Source organism: Solenopsis invicta, chromosome 5 (genome assembly GCF_016802725.1).
Source record: "Solenopsis invicta isolate M01_SB chromosome 5, UNIL_Sinv_3.0, whole genome shotgun sequence".
Classification (NCBI taxonomy): Eukaryota; Metazoa; Arthropoda; class Insecta; order Hymenoptera; family Formicidae; genus Solenopsis; species Solenopsis invicta.
Genome location: NC_052668.1, coordinates 18,841,583 through 18,855,522, shown reverse-complemented (window position 1 = coordinate 18,855,522; position 13,940 = coordinate 18,841,583). Strand labels below are relative to the sequence as shown.

The following is a 13,940-nucleotide window of genomic DNA, read 5'->3' as shown; positions in this document are numbered from 1 at the left end:
CGCTCGCCGCGCGCGCGCGCAGTCGTCGGGGTGCGCGCCGCGCGCGCGCGCGCGGAACGCCGGCCGGTGAAATTTACGCGGTCCCGCGCTGTCTTACCAACTAGCGCTTTATCGCTTATTCCATCGATGTATATAAATACCTTGAAAAACGAGGGCGGCTTATCCGAGCGGAAGGTACGAGACACGTCTGGCTCTCACGTGATATGCATGTATGATGATGTTCCTCTGACCCGTCGATCGATGCAACTTGAAAGAGATATTGCCGCTTGTCGGACATGCTGAACGCTACACACGGAAAAAGAGATCATGATCATGTTTTCAGAATATATTTTTTTAATTCGGAAATATTGAAATGAAATTATGTAACGCTAAAGACTTGCTTGTTTACACAAGGAAATTTCATTTTTAATCATGTATTTTTATTAACCAGGAATAATTTTCGTAAGTTGAGAAAAAAACATAAGGACATTTTCCAACTAAGAATTGGATTTTTTAAATTCTAATATTATTAAAATAATATTGTGCTCTTTGGATAATTATTATATCAATAGATCAAAATTAAGAAAATTTTGCTAAAATTTATAATTATTCAATTTTGAAAGAAGATTGGAAGATAAGTTTTATTTTTATTAAAACATCCTGCACACGCAATGTAAAATTCAGAAGCCTTACTATTCTGTCTTCTGCATCAGAAAAAAGGCCATCGATTTCCATTATCTAAAGCGATGTTCTTCGACTAAAGATACCGACGAGCGCCACAACTGGCGAGGTAAAAGCATGTAGGGTTGCTCGGTCGAGTGGTGGTCTGCGGATGATAAGAGCATTCCAGGCGGTAATTTTGAACGCCTTGATTGGCGGCTATTTGGAGAGAGCGGTCCTTCAACTGGAGCTCTCGTCTTCGGAAGGATGCGACGTTCGCAGTCTGTGGTAGAACGGCGTCGACGTCGTTCCTTCTCCAGAAACCGGACGCAAATTAGTCAAAAGTTAATTGAAGGAAAAAACCTAGGACATATCGTATTCTGTTAAAAGAAAAAAAAAGACGGGTCAAAAATTGCAAGGTGAACATCAAATACGAGTGTACCAAAACAGAATCTTGTTTTTACAATTTTTATAAATTTCATTTAAATCTAATGCTGAAAAATATACCGACCGTCTAAAGTGCAAAAAGATTCTAATATCATGAGGGTTTCTTTGAGAAAATCCGTTGCTTTTCCACCTTCGTCTAAGACATATAGAACCCCGGGATACTGGTTGCTATTTGTCGCGGGTGCCTTCTTCGTCTGCTGTTTGTGGAAGACTGGATCAGTCAGCCGCTGGAGCTCCAACATGCGCGCGAAAGCACTAATCCACTTCGACCTGACGATTCCGTCCTCGTCGTCATCGTCGTCATCATCGTCGTCGCTGTCGTCGTCATCGTCGACGTCACGTCGACCTCCCTTCGACAGGACCAACGCGAGACTCTCTCGCGACGCTGCGCGCCGAAAACATCGGAGCATTCTGTCCAGATACATGCTACAGCTGTACCATCGGCGTCCGGACGCAGACGTCGTCCGCGCGGTTCAGCCGGTGCATATTTCCGGTCCGCTCAGCGACGGCGGCAGGATCCTGGAATTCGCGATTCCGTCCATCGGCGTCGACGAGACGCTAGAGGCCGCGGAATTGCTCGGGATAGCCGGCGCTATAATCAGAGTGCGATCGTTGAACGATCTATCGACGAAGAATGAAAGCGAGGTGATTCGGAGATCCAGAAAGGATGATGCCTGGCGGGCCTTCGACGTCACATCCGTCATTGCCGGTAGAAACGGCGGCACTGTCAAACTCTACGTCCATGGCAGGTTGACTTATCATCCTTACGGCGACAATCCGATCCTCTTGCTCAACTACAGCAAGGTCCGACGCTATCGTCGATCCGCGGAGGAGCAAGAGGATCAGGATCGCTGGGAAGACGAATTACCGCGAAGACGACGTCGGAACAACTGTCGCCGGCGGCCCATGTACGTGGACTTTGCCTTGATCGCGTATGACGAGTGGGTGGTCGCACCGCCGGGATACGAGGCTTACCAGTGCACCGGCAAGTGCTTCTTCCCGCTGGGTGATCACCTCAGCCCGACTAAGCACGCGATAGTGCAGACGTTGATGCACGGCGCTCTCCAAGCAAGCGAGGATCTCCGTGGTAACAAATTCATAGGCAGAGCTTGCTGCGTACCCACCAGACTGGCACCGACGAGTCTACTCTACTTGGACACCAGAGGTACTTTGACCTACGAGTACGGCTACGAGGACATGGTCGTCTCCGAGTGCGGTTGCCGTTAATCAATGATAATCAATTGGATCGTACGTTGTAGACGTTGGACAAACAATACATGTCTTTCGCTTTTTTATTAACAGAATTAACGGAGTTATCGTTGTGTAGAAACGAGCATACCAAATACAGAATCTAAATACAGTTAAACCCGGATGCATCATGATTTTCGAAGAAGTGAAGAATACATTTTAAACAAGACGAATGCCAGAGATAAATTATTTTTACTGTTTCTATATAAAAAATGATCCTGTTGGAAATTAATTTTCAGGATATATAATTAAGCAAAAAAATTTCCAGATTTTAAACTTTGTCTCCTCTATCAAAAATTTTAAAACAGTTTTCATGTAATAGTATTAATACGTGTATGGTAACTAATATAACATAAAATTGAGTAATCGATGTATCAACAAAAAACTTCGAACATATATCACCATATATCAGGGATCAAATGTAGAGCATTATCCATCGATATGAACACAACCGTTGCCATACTCAGATTCCACTGTTACACTATTAGGGGTCGCAATAAAAAAGAAAAACAGTGTCATAGTTCTTTATCTCGATTATTATCCAAAAAGTCCTTGAGCAGTCTTAGGTATGCGTTAACTTAAGTTCGTGAACTTCGCGCACATCTCATTGTTCTTTTGATTAAGCATGTAGGACCTACCGGGCGAGTGAATCTTCGATCGGCGCGTTTTCCTCAATCTGTGTCGGCTGCCGGGTATTCTCTCGATCTTGTAGATTTGATGCTTCATTGTGGTGACTGGCTGGCTTAGTCTCATGCACAACGCCACTGGCCCGCTGAAGTCCAGGTTGGTGAACAGCTGGAGCTTTGGCTCCAACGCCACTGTGAATTCCGCTTTGCTCTGCACAAAGCCCGTGTGCACCCTGGTACCGCCGTGAACCATCACGCCGGCATTCATCTCGACCAGCGAGTGTGCGTTCCTTGACCACAGACTAAGCTGAATCTCTCCAGCTAGCTCGAAGCTCACAGCGCCCTGAATGTCGAGCTCAGCTACAAAACCGGATCCCAATGGCACGTATTCGTTATGACTGTACAGAGAAGCGAGCGCTTGAAAAGCGGGAGTCCTCGTATCTGCTGTACCGGACCAGACGTGACCCATCAGCTCGCCCTGTCCGGAAAAGAAGATGAACGGTCGTATCCCAACGTCGAGAATGTCGATCTGCATTCCAGCGGTGGCTACCTCGTCGTCGGTTTCCGTTTCTTCGTCCTGATTCGAGACGAAGCTGCCAAGACCGCCGGCGAACAGTCCTAACGAGAACATCGCTTGCCGTTGCACGTTGTTTTCCAGTACGACGTCAACGATGCCGCGCTTCAGGAGGCCGGAATTCACTTCTTGAATGGTAAGCAAAGAACCGTTGCTGCCGGGCGAACGCATAAAGTGCCTTGTGAAAGCGGTGCTAAGACCCCGCTGCGCTTGCACGTGATAATTGTTGAGCGTAACATTGCCGCTTGCGTATATACTTGTGAGATACTCGCCGAATTGCGCGTCCCTCTCGGCGATTTGGTTCAGACGTTGACTCAGGTACTTGCGGACTTCGTAGACCGGGTCGTTACTGCTCAAATACTTGACGAGATCGCGCAGAACCTCTTGAGAAGGCCCACTTTCGAGAATAACATCCAGCGCGAGGGTTCGCGCGCTACTGTCCCTTCGTGGTCCTCCGATTTGATACAAAACTCTGTGTGCCGCGCTCTTCAGCTCGTCGGTCACAGCTTCGCGCGGGAAAGCTGTCAAAGCGCGCCAGGCAGCGACGCTGATGGCTTTGCTGTCGCTTAACGCGTGCTCCAACAACGTGGGTATCGCCGCTGGGCTTCTCAAATTTCGCAGAGCTCGCAGGAACTTGAGTTTACACTCCTCACCGGTGCAGGTCTCTAGGCCCAGTTCCAGACTGACTCGGGCTTTCTCTATCACCGTGGCGGACCCGTAATGCCGTGCCATCGCGCCCGCCGCAAGTGCATAGGTCTCGGAAACCTTGTCGTTTTGCATCGTCTCCTCGGAACGCTTGAGAATATCTCTGGCAACGTCGACATGTGGTGTTGGCGAGAGGGATAATGCCCATAGATACCTCTCGGTCTCGTCGCCGCTCTCATCCTGCCGGAGTATCTTCATGGCAGCTTGATGAGCGGGCATTGTAGACGCGGCGCCGAATACATCCAGCAACTGCATCTTTATCCGCTGATTGCGCGGCGTTTTCAGAACTTTGTGCAGCTCCTCGGGCGAAGCGTTCTTGACTAGAGGTAAAAGCTTGAGAAAAGCCGACGCAGATTTTGCTGTGCCCAGCGCGGAGACGGTGAGCGCTTCGTGATATTCTTCAATCGCTTTGTCGAGCTGCAATGAGATTTTATCAATAATTATGGATCCCTTGAAGAAAAGAATTGATAATTGCTATTCAGTTAACTAATGAAATATCATCAGTTACTGATACAGTAATTAGCTTCTTGAAACACTTTATCAGTTCTTTTTTTAAAGGAATGCAGCATTCAATGTTTTATAAAAATCAATGTACTTTTAACTTGTGTTAAATTTTAATAAAGAGTTCACAAAAAAATGAACAAGTTCTAAAATGATTTAATCTCACTAGTATATTTAAAACTCTTGATAACGCATGACATAATGTAGATAACTGCACGATCGTCTGTATTATTTTCTTTCAATTTATCTATTATTCCAGTTTTATGTGTTGGAGCGTTTTCTATCAGCACGTTACAGTTATCTGTTCCTATCGTCCGAGAGAACAAATGGAAACGTTAGAATAGGCAAAAGAATTTACCGTGGGACATCCGGCGTCAGGACATATGGCGGCCACATATGGCGGCTCCGGTTTGAGATCAATGTCGGTTTCTTTATATCCGGGCTTGAGGAGTATTACCGCATGCTTGGCGGAGTCGGCCTGAACCGTAGTCGCGCTTAGAACCTCAGCTGCCTGTTTCAGTGTTCTCTCCGATAAGACACTCGTACCGACGTCAGGCTTGGACATCAAGGTCGTTTTATGCATCTCATAATCGAGTATGTGTTCTGGCAGCAACGACTGCGTTAGCACGTACTTGGAATTGCGATAGCTCTCGAGTTTGACGGCGAACATTGGATTCGGATGTTGCTTCGGTAGTGGTTGCGTGTCGTAGACACATGCAGTTTTTTGTTTTTCAACAACATTTTCTCCGGACGTCACGTATGTCACGTCGCAGAGGCCGGAAGCGTCTCGTTGGCGCACCTCGTCGTCGAGTGTTCGGTACTGGAAGAGACTAGCTAGACCACGCTTAAAATTCGCAGACGACGTGCTCTCGGTCGGGTCCATATACACACCCTGAATGTCACCGTGTCGCCAGAGCACGAAAAAGGGATTCTCGGCGACCTGTTCCACCTTGGACGAGTGCTCCACGAAGCCCTCTGGCTCTGGAGCTCGCCGAGACTTGATCCATAACTGCGGTGATAGTAACTGAAAAAAAAATGTCAGAACATTTATTATAAAAATTATAAAAGAATTTTTTTATTATAATAGAATACAGTGAATGAACTATTGAATCATGTATAATTTCCTGTATACATCATAGAAAATTATTTGGTTAAAAAAATTTTCAAGTCGCTCTATAAATCAAACTAATCCTTAAAAAAAAGAACTGATAAAGTATTTCCATAAACCAATTACTATATCAGTGACTGATGATTACTATTCAGTTAATTTATGAAATACCATCAGTTACTGATATAGTAATATACTTAGTTTCTTGAAAAACTGAGGGTTCTTTTTTTTCAAGGGATATTATGTAAAAAAATTTCTTACTTATTGATAATAATTGCTTTACTTTAGAAACACTTAAACTATAATACATTTTTCTAATAATTATGTTTTGCTTTAATTATTAATATATATTAAAAATTTTTTCTCAATAAATTTCAAATTTTAATCCTTTTAAAATTTTGCTGATATATAGGAATATTGTAACTAAGTTGTTGCTAACTGATTTATTAATAAATTTTCAAGGTTCTCTTCGAGCTTTTGTAGTTCAAGAAATATCTTATCACTCCCGGAGGGTTATCAGTATCGGATTGTAAGTCCAACATGGCCTCCCTCAGTATCAATAAGCGCGTTTTCCGTAGTTTGAAATTTTTTGGGAATGTACTTAAATTTTTTGCACAGAAACTTTTGAAAGGTAACCCATATAATTACAGACAATGAATAATGTATACTGAAACGTGAACCATTTATCTTGTTTCGGATTCCGTTAACTGATAACGGTTGAAGTTTTGCGATTGCAGAATATAAAGAAGCATGTGTTCATGTGAAATGCAACAAACTAACTATTGTATCTTTATTTTAAATAATTTTCTTCTACAAATTGTCTATCATACAATTAATTTTTTGAGAGAAACATTAATTTATCATTATTTGTTCTAAAAATATTTTATTTATTTTAATTCATCAAAATAAACATGATAAAATTAAGATTTGATAGAAAGCAAAAAATCTGAACAGTTTTACATTTTAAAAAATTTTGAAAATGAATTTGTACACAATAAAATCACTTAATTAAATTTTTATTTTAATAAAACATATGCAACTAGTCTTTGTGTTCTCTGAAGTGTAAATACAGATAAGTAATCTTATTAAATAAAATTTATGCAAATTCGGTAATTATCGCAAATATTTTCTTAACAATAAAATTGTTTGACATATTAGCAGATAAGACATTGTCACAATTTAATAAATTTCCAGCAAACACCAAGTTACATGTAATACTATAAATATTAATTGTAATTTTCCACTCAACAATTAATTGTTATATAAGGCACTCATTATATAATAATTACATTGTTGAGTGCAAAATTATAACTAACAATTGTATTACATGTAACTTGGTGTTTAATGGGTTGTTACATTTATTTTCTTTTTAGAAAATTAATATATTTTTAAACATTTGTAATTAAAATATATTTTATTTAAAAGAATTAACTAATTCTTTAAAATGAAAATTGAAGCAAAATAAAGAATGACTTAAATCACGATTAAAATTACTCGACATTTTCGATATTGAAAACAAGATACCTGAGTAGATACTACAAGGTATTAGAGGTTTCAGTTGGCAATATTTCAAAAAGAAGATTCGACATACCTCGAATTTAAGTAAGAAGCTATTAGGATCGTTGGAATCCTGCCACAGGGCGGTCACGTCCAGGTCGCCGGTCAGCCTGAACCCGACATCACCTCCGGATTTTGGTGGTTCAGCCTCTCTGAAGATCAGCGTGTTCGTCAGCTTGTATTTGTGACCACCTCCTATTACCCAGCCCTTGGTGCCGCCAGCTACGGCTGCAAGTATTATGCATAATTTCCAGTAGCTACTCGTTTTCACGTCAATCATCGTCGATTTTGTGTGAGGTAGATACGTTGAACGTGGACGCGCGTACACGTGCAAATGTGAGCATGTGGATCGAAAGCTCGGCGACGTCACCACCGATCGCGAGTCGCGCGTCGACTGACGACGACGCCGGATGACGAGGATCAACGAGGATCGCTCCTCTCTCTCGAGACAGTCCGAGAAGAGACGCACTCTATACGTACGAATGTGTGTGTGTGTGTGTTTATGTGTGTGGGTTGGATGTACGTGTGTAAACGGAATACCGTTAATTCACGCCGAGTCCCTGTTACACGACGAGTGAGAATAGGCGTCGGGCGTGATGATCTCTATTTATTTATTTTTTATTTATTTAACGCGTTGCGACCGAGTGTGAAATAATTCAATGAATTTTTACTGGTTCGAACATTTTCCCCCTTTTAATCACGAGTCGAGATTCTCGAGTTGACGATGAGAATAATCACCTGGTGCCATTTGACAGTACGAACCTGTAAAGAAAAGATTCCCTCTTTGATTGTATTTCTCAGCGAGTCGTGAAGATTATTGTACAGGGTGTTCGATAAAACGTAGCACACTGATTAAGAATATCTCTCGTGAAGAACAAAGAAGAAATAAAAAAGTGTAACATCTATTGTGTGATATAAATTCTTTCAATGAATGCAGAATAATTTTTTTTTCCGAATATTCATTTGCCTATCACAACAGGTGTTTGTGCATAGCTTGAAAAGTTCTTTACATAGACTTATGTGATTACTGTTATCGCATTGTTAATTTTAGTTATCGTCTCTACACTACGACAATGTAGTTTGTCATGAATAAACATTCTTTTTTACGAGCTCCGACTAACTTTTAAAAAGAATGTATAATCAAGTAGAGTGTGCGTTAAACTTGCGCTATATTCTTGTGTATAAATTTGTGAAAATTACACAAGCAATAAAAAATTATTCTGCATTTTGTTTGTCTCTTCACGAGGAAACGCCTGGAATTTACTGAAGCAGCAGCGCCGAACTTCAATGGACTGCCATGTTCCGGCCGGCTTGTACGACGCATTTTTCAATGAATGACTTTGGGGGAAGAGGCAGGGGAACGAGGGGTCACCGAGGGGGAACGGCGAGACCCAGAGGAGCGAGGGGGCAGCAACTCGCACGGTTAGGGTGGGAGCGGACAGGAAAGGCAGGAGGGGAAAGAACGAGCGTAGGAACCGCCGGTAACTCACCGAGGAGCGTCAAAAGGTAGACCAGGCAGACGGCGAGCATCCTGGCCGTGCCCCGAAGACAGCTAGCCATCCTCCTATCCTCGGTGTCGTCCTGCGCTGCGCCGTACGCCGCGACGTCCGCTCCGTTCCGCTCCGCTCCGCTTCTGACCGCGCTTCTTCTACGCAACCTCTGCGAGTAAATACGAATAATTAGACGGGGCAGGCCTGCGTTATCGTGGTCTCCAGTTCAGAAACCCCTGGCCCCCCTGCCCCCGCCGTCCGCGAGCCCACTCCGGGACTAACAGGGTCCTTTGCTCGGTTGGTCCCCTCCCCGCACGCACGCACGCACGCACGCACGTACGTACGTATGTAAGCACGCACACATTTACGCACGCAACCGTAACAGTCTCGGAGGAAAACGAGTATCGGTGCCCCGATACTGGACTTGTGCTCTGTGCCATGCCGTGAGCTGTAAATCATGGTCGCGCGCGAAACGTGTAATATCGCGATCGTTTGATAATAAACGTCGTCGTGACACGATGATCGTAAGGATGCGAGATGTGCGTGGAAAAAACTGCCATTATGAGTACGAAAGCCAGCCAATTTACCCGATCTGGACTGACGAGTGAGCATTATACCGAGTGTCCCGAGTACTTGACATTTTGCGAAGGTTCATGTGTACACCAGAAACTGATTTTTTTCTCTCTATAAAAACTTCCTTGGGTCTCAGTCTTTTCCCAGATTGTTCCCCCTCTCCCTCAGATCTGATCGCGTAATTGACACAACCCGGATGCACCAATGATTAGAGTTAAAGCGCTAGGCTCAGTACCGCTTTTTTCAGACACTGCAATCTTATTTACGATATAAACGAATAAAAACAAAAAAAAACTTTTACTTACTTTCAAGTAGAAGGTGTAGAACTTCTAGTACGTTCTGTCTCTGAGATCAGTCAGTCACCATTTGATAAAAAAATCTTTTTACGAACAACTTTTTCCGGGTCAAGGAGCGTAGAGACGTCATCAAGATATCACAGAGTAAACGGATTATATTAACAATCCGATGAGACTCGCAATAAATCTCTGCGTGGCTAGATTACCTCGAAGGCTAAACAAAGCGCAAAGTGCAAGGATCTAAAATTATTTGTTAAAGCACAGTCCAGGCGGATCGGAGAAGACAAACTGAGCGCAGTAAATTCTAACACTCACGTAATTGTCGGACGAAATGGCACGCACAAGAACAAGATAATACACGTCGTCGGTCTACGTAGGCGACTGTTCGCTACATCGAAAGCAACCACGTCAAATCGAGATGCCGCCATGCCGAAGCGAGCAACAACAAACGTCTCTCGAAGCTTTCTTATCAATTGGCCTCTGAACTCCAAATGACTTCATCAACACCGTCGTTCAGTTGAATCCCAGAATTCCGATACCGGCCTCTCGTCGATTCGACTTACAACGGAATACTGCAACTGTATATTATAATGTACTGATTAACTTTTGTTTGTAAATAATTTTACTTTTAAATGGGTACAAATAAACAGTGTGCGATAAGTTAAACAAATAAGTAGGAAAAAAAGCATAAATAGAAGTAAGAAAAATAAGATTTTTTACATAACATTTAATTGCAGACTGCAACGTGAAATCGTGTAGATATTGTAGCATTTTTTATTAATTTCTTGTGTACACAGTATAACGATGGAAAAAGATTGTGATGAATCACATTCTGAAGAAGCGATTACTTATTTTTGTTTTAAATCCATAAATCTCCAGCATATTTATTAATTAAATATAATAATTTGTTTCTTTTTTTTCTTTTACACATACAATAGATTTTCTACGAATGTCTTTGATTCGTGCGATCAATTTGAAAATTAAAGAACTTGATATGTCGATATACAGGGTGTACAGTTTAGAGTATATTCCTTAAGATGGCAGAGCAATCCATTTTCTAACGAAAGATAATACCTTACTTCGATAAAATATATATATATTTTTTTCAATATTTTATGTAACCAAATTTAAAAATCAACCTAATTATTCGCTTAAAAAATTTTGCAAAAAGTAAAACATTATTTTAAAATGAAAATTGAACACGCTGGAAAAAGACGCCAACTAGTGCTAAAACTGCGAGCCACCTCTTCAAATCGATAAAATAACATTTGTCGGCAACTAGAATTATCCATCGTACTTATTTTAATTTTACGACGCAAAAATTTTTAATTTAATAGTAACGTGCCCAATATTAATTAAAAATAAAAATAAGAAGTAATTATTGCTTGAAATCTTTTTGTTAATATATGATTCAGTAAATATTTTTATTTTTATGTTAATTATAATTATTACTAATTTTATTAATTAACATATAAAGAAATTCATTTGAAATTTGTGAGAATTTTATAAATTAGTAGATAATTTGCAGTAGTTTTATTTGGTAATTGCTTTATTTAATAATTAAAATAAAAATCTGCCGCTAATGTAAAAATTTGACCAAGAATATATCGATAATTTTTAAATCTGCAACTATGTAAATTTTACTAAAATTTGATAGCATATAATCATGCTTTTCGAGTCGCATCTATTTGTAATAATCGTTTTACATGATTCCATCGGAAATACACGAAGCTTTACATTACGGTTATACATTGCAATTTTGTCATAAGTAATTTTGCGAATCCAATGTATGCCATTATTCCATTTGTTATTGCATGTTATAATGCGCACATAAATAAATAAATGTATTAATTAGCTACTCAAATATAGATAAACCAGCGGAAAGAGCGGAAATATCGATAACGTCAGATAATCAACTCTTTTCATGCGTTATTTCTTCGGGCCAGCCAATTGATATTCTTGCAGAAAAATAATAAAAGTAAGAAAAAAAATAAACTCTCTAAAGCTAGCATAACGTCTACTCATTTATACATGCTTTTAGAAACAACTGCCGATATTTTAGAATGATGTTATCACAAAAATATTATTAATTGTAAAAAAGGTACGTATAATAAAAATAACAGGAATCAAAAGCAAAATTAGTTACTGATATAAAAATTAAAGAATTGCTTGCAAAACGTATTATTTAGTCAAACTTATCAACATAATTCTTCACACAAAAAAATTAATTCTTAATTCACGTATATTTTTATTCTTGAATGCTATTTGTTTTCATTTAAGTATGAAATGTTCTCTTCAATTACAACTGTTCACTTGCATCGATATATCTGTGCAAAGTATATTTTATTTTTAAGATCTTTTTCTTGTTTCTCTAATATCATGTTGTTCTCACGGCAAGCTCAATCACATTATTTGAAAGTTATTATTTATTTTTGGATTAAGAATTACATATTTGAAAGTGCGATCTCGAAGCTTACTTGTTTCGCGTTCACGGGCAATAATGTGCATAATAGCCTAGTGGATCTCAGTTTTATGATTTTTATTATTAAGTTAGATGATTCACTCTTTGTTCGAAAATAATTTTAGTTATTACTAGTAGAAATAATGCAGTTGGCAGAAGTAAAAATTACTGGTATTGCGTTTCTTCCACCAGTAAAACCAGTATACGATCCCAAATAGTCCGAAACGTCATAAAAATTTTCAAGTTTAAAATTGCGGACATTTCAACGTTACCGCAAGCTTGTAGTAACATTGCAGAAATCTTTTCTAACTTCCATACAATATTACAATATTTCAATGTAAGATTTATGCAATAGGTTTCTTTAATCTTTCAACGCTGGGTTATGATTCTAATCTTCTCTTTTTATAATAAATGTTACATTAATGATTAATATTATTAAAATATAGATTTTATTAATTTCAAACTCTTTTCCTTCTTTCTTCTCCCTTCATTTTTCATTATTTTATTTATTTTTTTTTATATCCAATGTTTTATAATATCTATCCGTCTATTACAACATGTAATTTTTCCTGAAAATCAGAAAAAAAAATATTTTATTAAATAAATTTGTATTTCTATATCAAAATTTCAAAATATACCTAATCCAGCGATTATTAAAATATCTATTATTCTTTTGTGTTTATTATTCTCTCTTATTTTCTTTTTATTTCATTTCTTATTTATAGCTTTTTCTTTCTTTTCTTTGTTTTTCTTCTTTTAAAATTTTATCTTTTATTACTTTTTTTTATACAAATTAATTTTTAACTTTGGTAAAAAGATAATAATAACGTAAAGTTTATGTGTTTCAAAAATAACTAATTAAAGTTAAAAATTACATCATTTAAAATTAACTTAAGTTAAAAGTTATTAACTTTATTATTTAACTTTAAATTTTTTAATTACTCTGCAAATGAGTTACGAAAGTTTGTAATGCAGTGCGATGCAAGATTTCCCTAAAAGTCGTGACAGTCTCGCGCAGTGAGAGACTGCTTATCCAAGGTGCGCGTGTACGCCGTTTAAAGCGCTACCACTCGGGTCGTTGACCGCATGTGGTCTCGTCAGACAAGCGCACGTGCGTGCCGCTTGGGCCGCCTCCCCCCACTCTTCTCGACCGTCTGGGCCGCCTCCCCACTCTCCTCGGCCGACAGCGCGCACGTGCGTTTGTCTGACGAGACCACGTGCGGTCAACGACCAGAGTGGCGGGACTTTAACCGGCGTACATATGTTGTAATAGACGGATAGATATATAAAACGTTGAATATAAGAAAGGAAAAAAATAAAATAATAAAAAATGAAAGGAGAAGGAAGAAGGGGAATAGTTTAAAATTAAAAAATCCATATTTTAATAATATTAATCATTAACGTAACATTTGTTATAAAAAGTGAAGATTAGAATCATAAAACAGCATTGAAAGATTAAAGAAACCTATTGCATAAATCTTACATTGAAATATTGTAATAGTGTATGGAAGTTACAAAAGATTTCTACAATGTTACTACAAGCTTGCAGTAACGTTGAAATGTCCGCAATTTTAAACCTGAAAATTTTTATAACGTTTTGGACTATTTGAGATCGTCTACTGGTTCTTCTGGTTGAAAAAACGAAATGCAACAACAGTAATTTTCACTTCTGTCAATTGCATTTTGACTAGTAATAACCAAACTCATTTTTTAAC

At 39.3% G+C, this 13,940-nt stretch overlaps 3 protein-coding genes across 5 annotated transcripts; 2 read left to right on the top strand and 1 right to left on the bottom strand.

Moving 5' to 3' along the window:
* The first annotated feature begins 28 nt into the window (after positions 1-28).
* LOC105205726 (dorsalin-1) lies at positions 29-2,852 on the top strand. Its single transcript, XM_011175216.3, has one exon. The coding sequence runs from the start codon at positions 1,180-1,182 to the stop codon at positions 2,311-2,313; it is 1,134 nt and encodes a 377-aa protein (XP_011173518.1). The 5' UTR covers positions 29-1,179; the 3' UTR covers positions 2,314-2,852.
* On the bottom strand, positions 2,365-9,026 carry LOC105205731 (microsomal triglyceride transfer protein large subunit). 3 transcript variants are annotated; one of them, XM_011175223.3, is made up of 5 exons: positions 8,896-9,026; positions 8,144-8,167; positions 7,440-7,633; positions 5,099-5,764; positions 2,365-4,656 (listed from the first exon to the last, which is right to left on the bottom strand). In XM_011175223.3, the coding sequence occupies exons 1-5, from the start codon at positions 8,963-8,965 to the stop codon at positions 2,908-2,910; spliced, it is 2,703 nt and encodes a 900-aa protein (XP_011173525.1). In that variant the 5' UTR covers positions 8,966-9,026; the 3' UTR covers positions 2,365-2,907. The 3 variants fall into 3 exon arrangements, with proteins under 3 accessions (XP_011173525.1, XP_025987597.1, XP_039305869.1); XM_026131812.2 differs by lacking the exon at positions 8,144-8,167 and having other exon boundaries at positions 8,896-9,025; XM_039449935.1 differs by lacking the exons at positions 8,144-8,167; positions 8,896-9,026 and adding an exon at positions 8,168-8,783.
* Positions 9,027-9,057: 31 nt separating this feature from the next.
* On the top strand, positions 9,058-10,437 carry LOC105205730. Its single transcript, XM_011175222.3, has 2 exons — positions 9,058-9,499; positions 10,024-10,437. The coding sequence occupies exons 1-2, from the start codon at positions 9,433-9,435 to the stop codon at positions 10,257-10,259; spliced, it is 303 nt and encodes a 100-aa protein (XP_011173524.1). The 5' UTR covers positions 9,058-9,432; the 3' UTR covers positions 10,260-10,437.
* Positions 10,438-13,940: the final 3,503 nt, after the last annotated feature.

What these genes read in the sequence shown, in the direction of transcription:
- LOC105205730 (XM_011175222.3), top strand. Translation starts at nt 9,433, where the DNA reads ATGTGCGTGGAAAAAACTGCCATTATGAGTACGAAAGCCAGCCAATTT. An exon ending in TACCCGATCTGGACTGACGA is followed by an intron (nt 9,500 to 10,023) that starts GTGAGCATTATA and finishes TATTTGTTAAAG; the next exon opens with CACAGTCCAGGCGGATCGGA.
- LOC105205726 (XM_011175216.3), top strand. Translation starts at nt 1,180, where the DNA reads ATGAGGGTTTCTTTGAGAAAATCCGTTGCTTTTCCACCTTCGTCTAAG.
- LOC105205731 (XM_011175223.3), bottom strand. Translation starts at nt 8,965, where the DNA reads ATGGCTAGCTGTCTTCGGGGCACGGCCAGGATGCTCGCCGTCTGCCTG. An exon ending in CTACCTTTTGACGCTCCTCG is followed by an intron (nt 8,168 to 8,895) that starts GTGAGTTACCGG and finishes TTTTCTTTACAG; the next exon opens with GTTCGTACTGTCAAATGGCA. An exon ending in GTACTGTCAAATGGCACCAG is followed by an intron (nt 7,634 to 8,143) that starts GTGATTATTCTC and finishes TAATACTTGCAG; the next exon opens with CCGTAGCTGGCGGCACCAAG.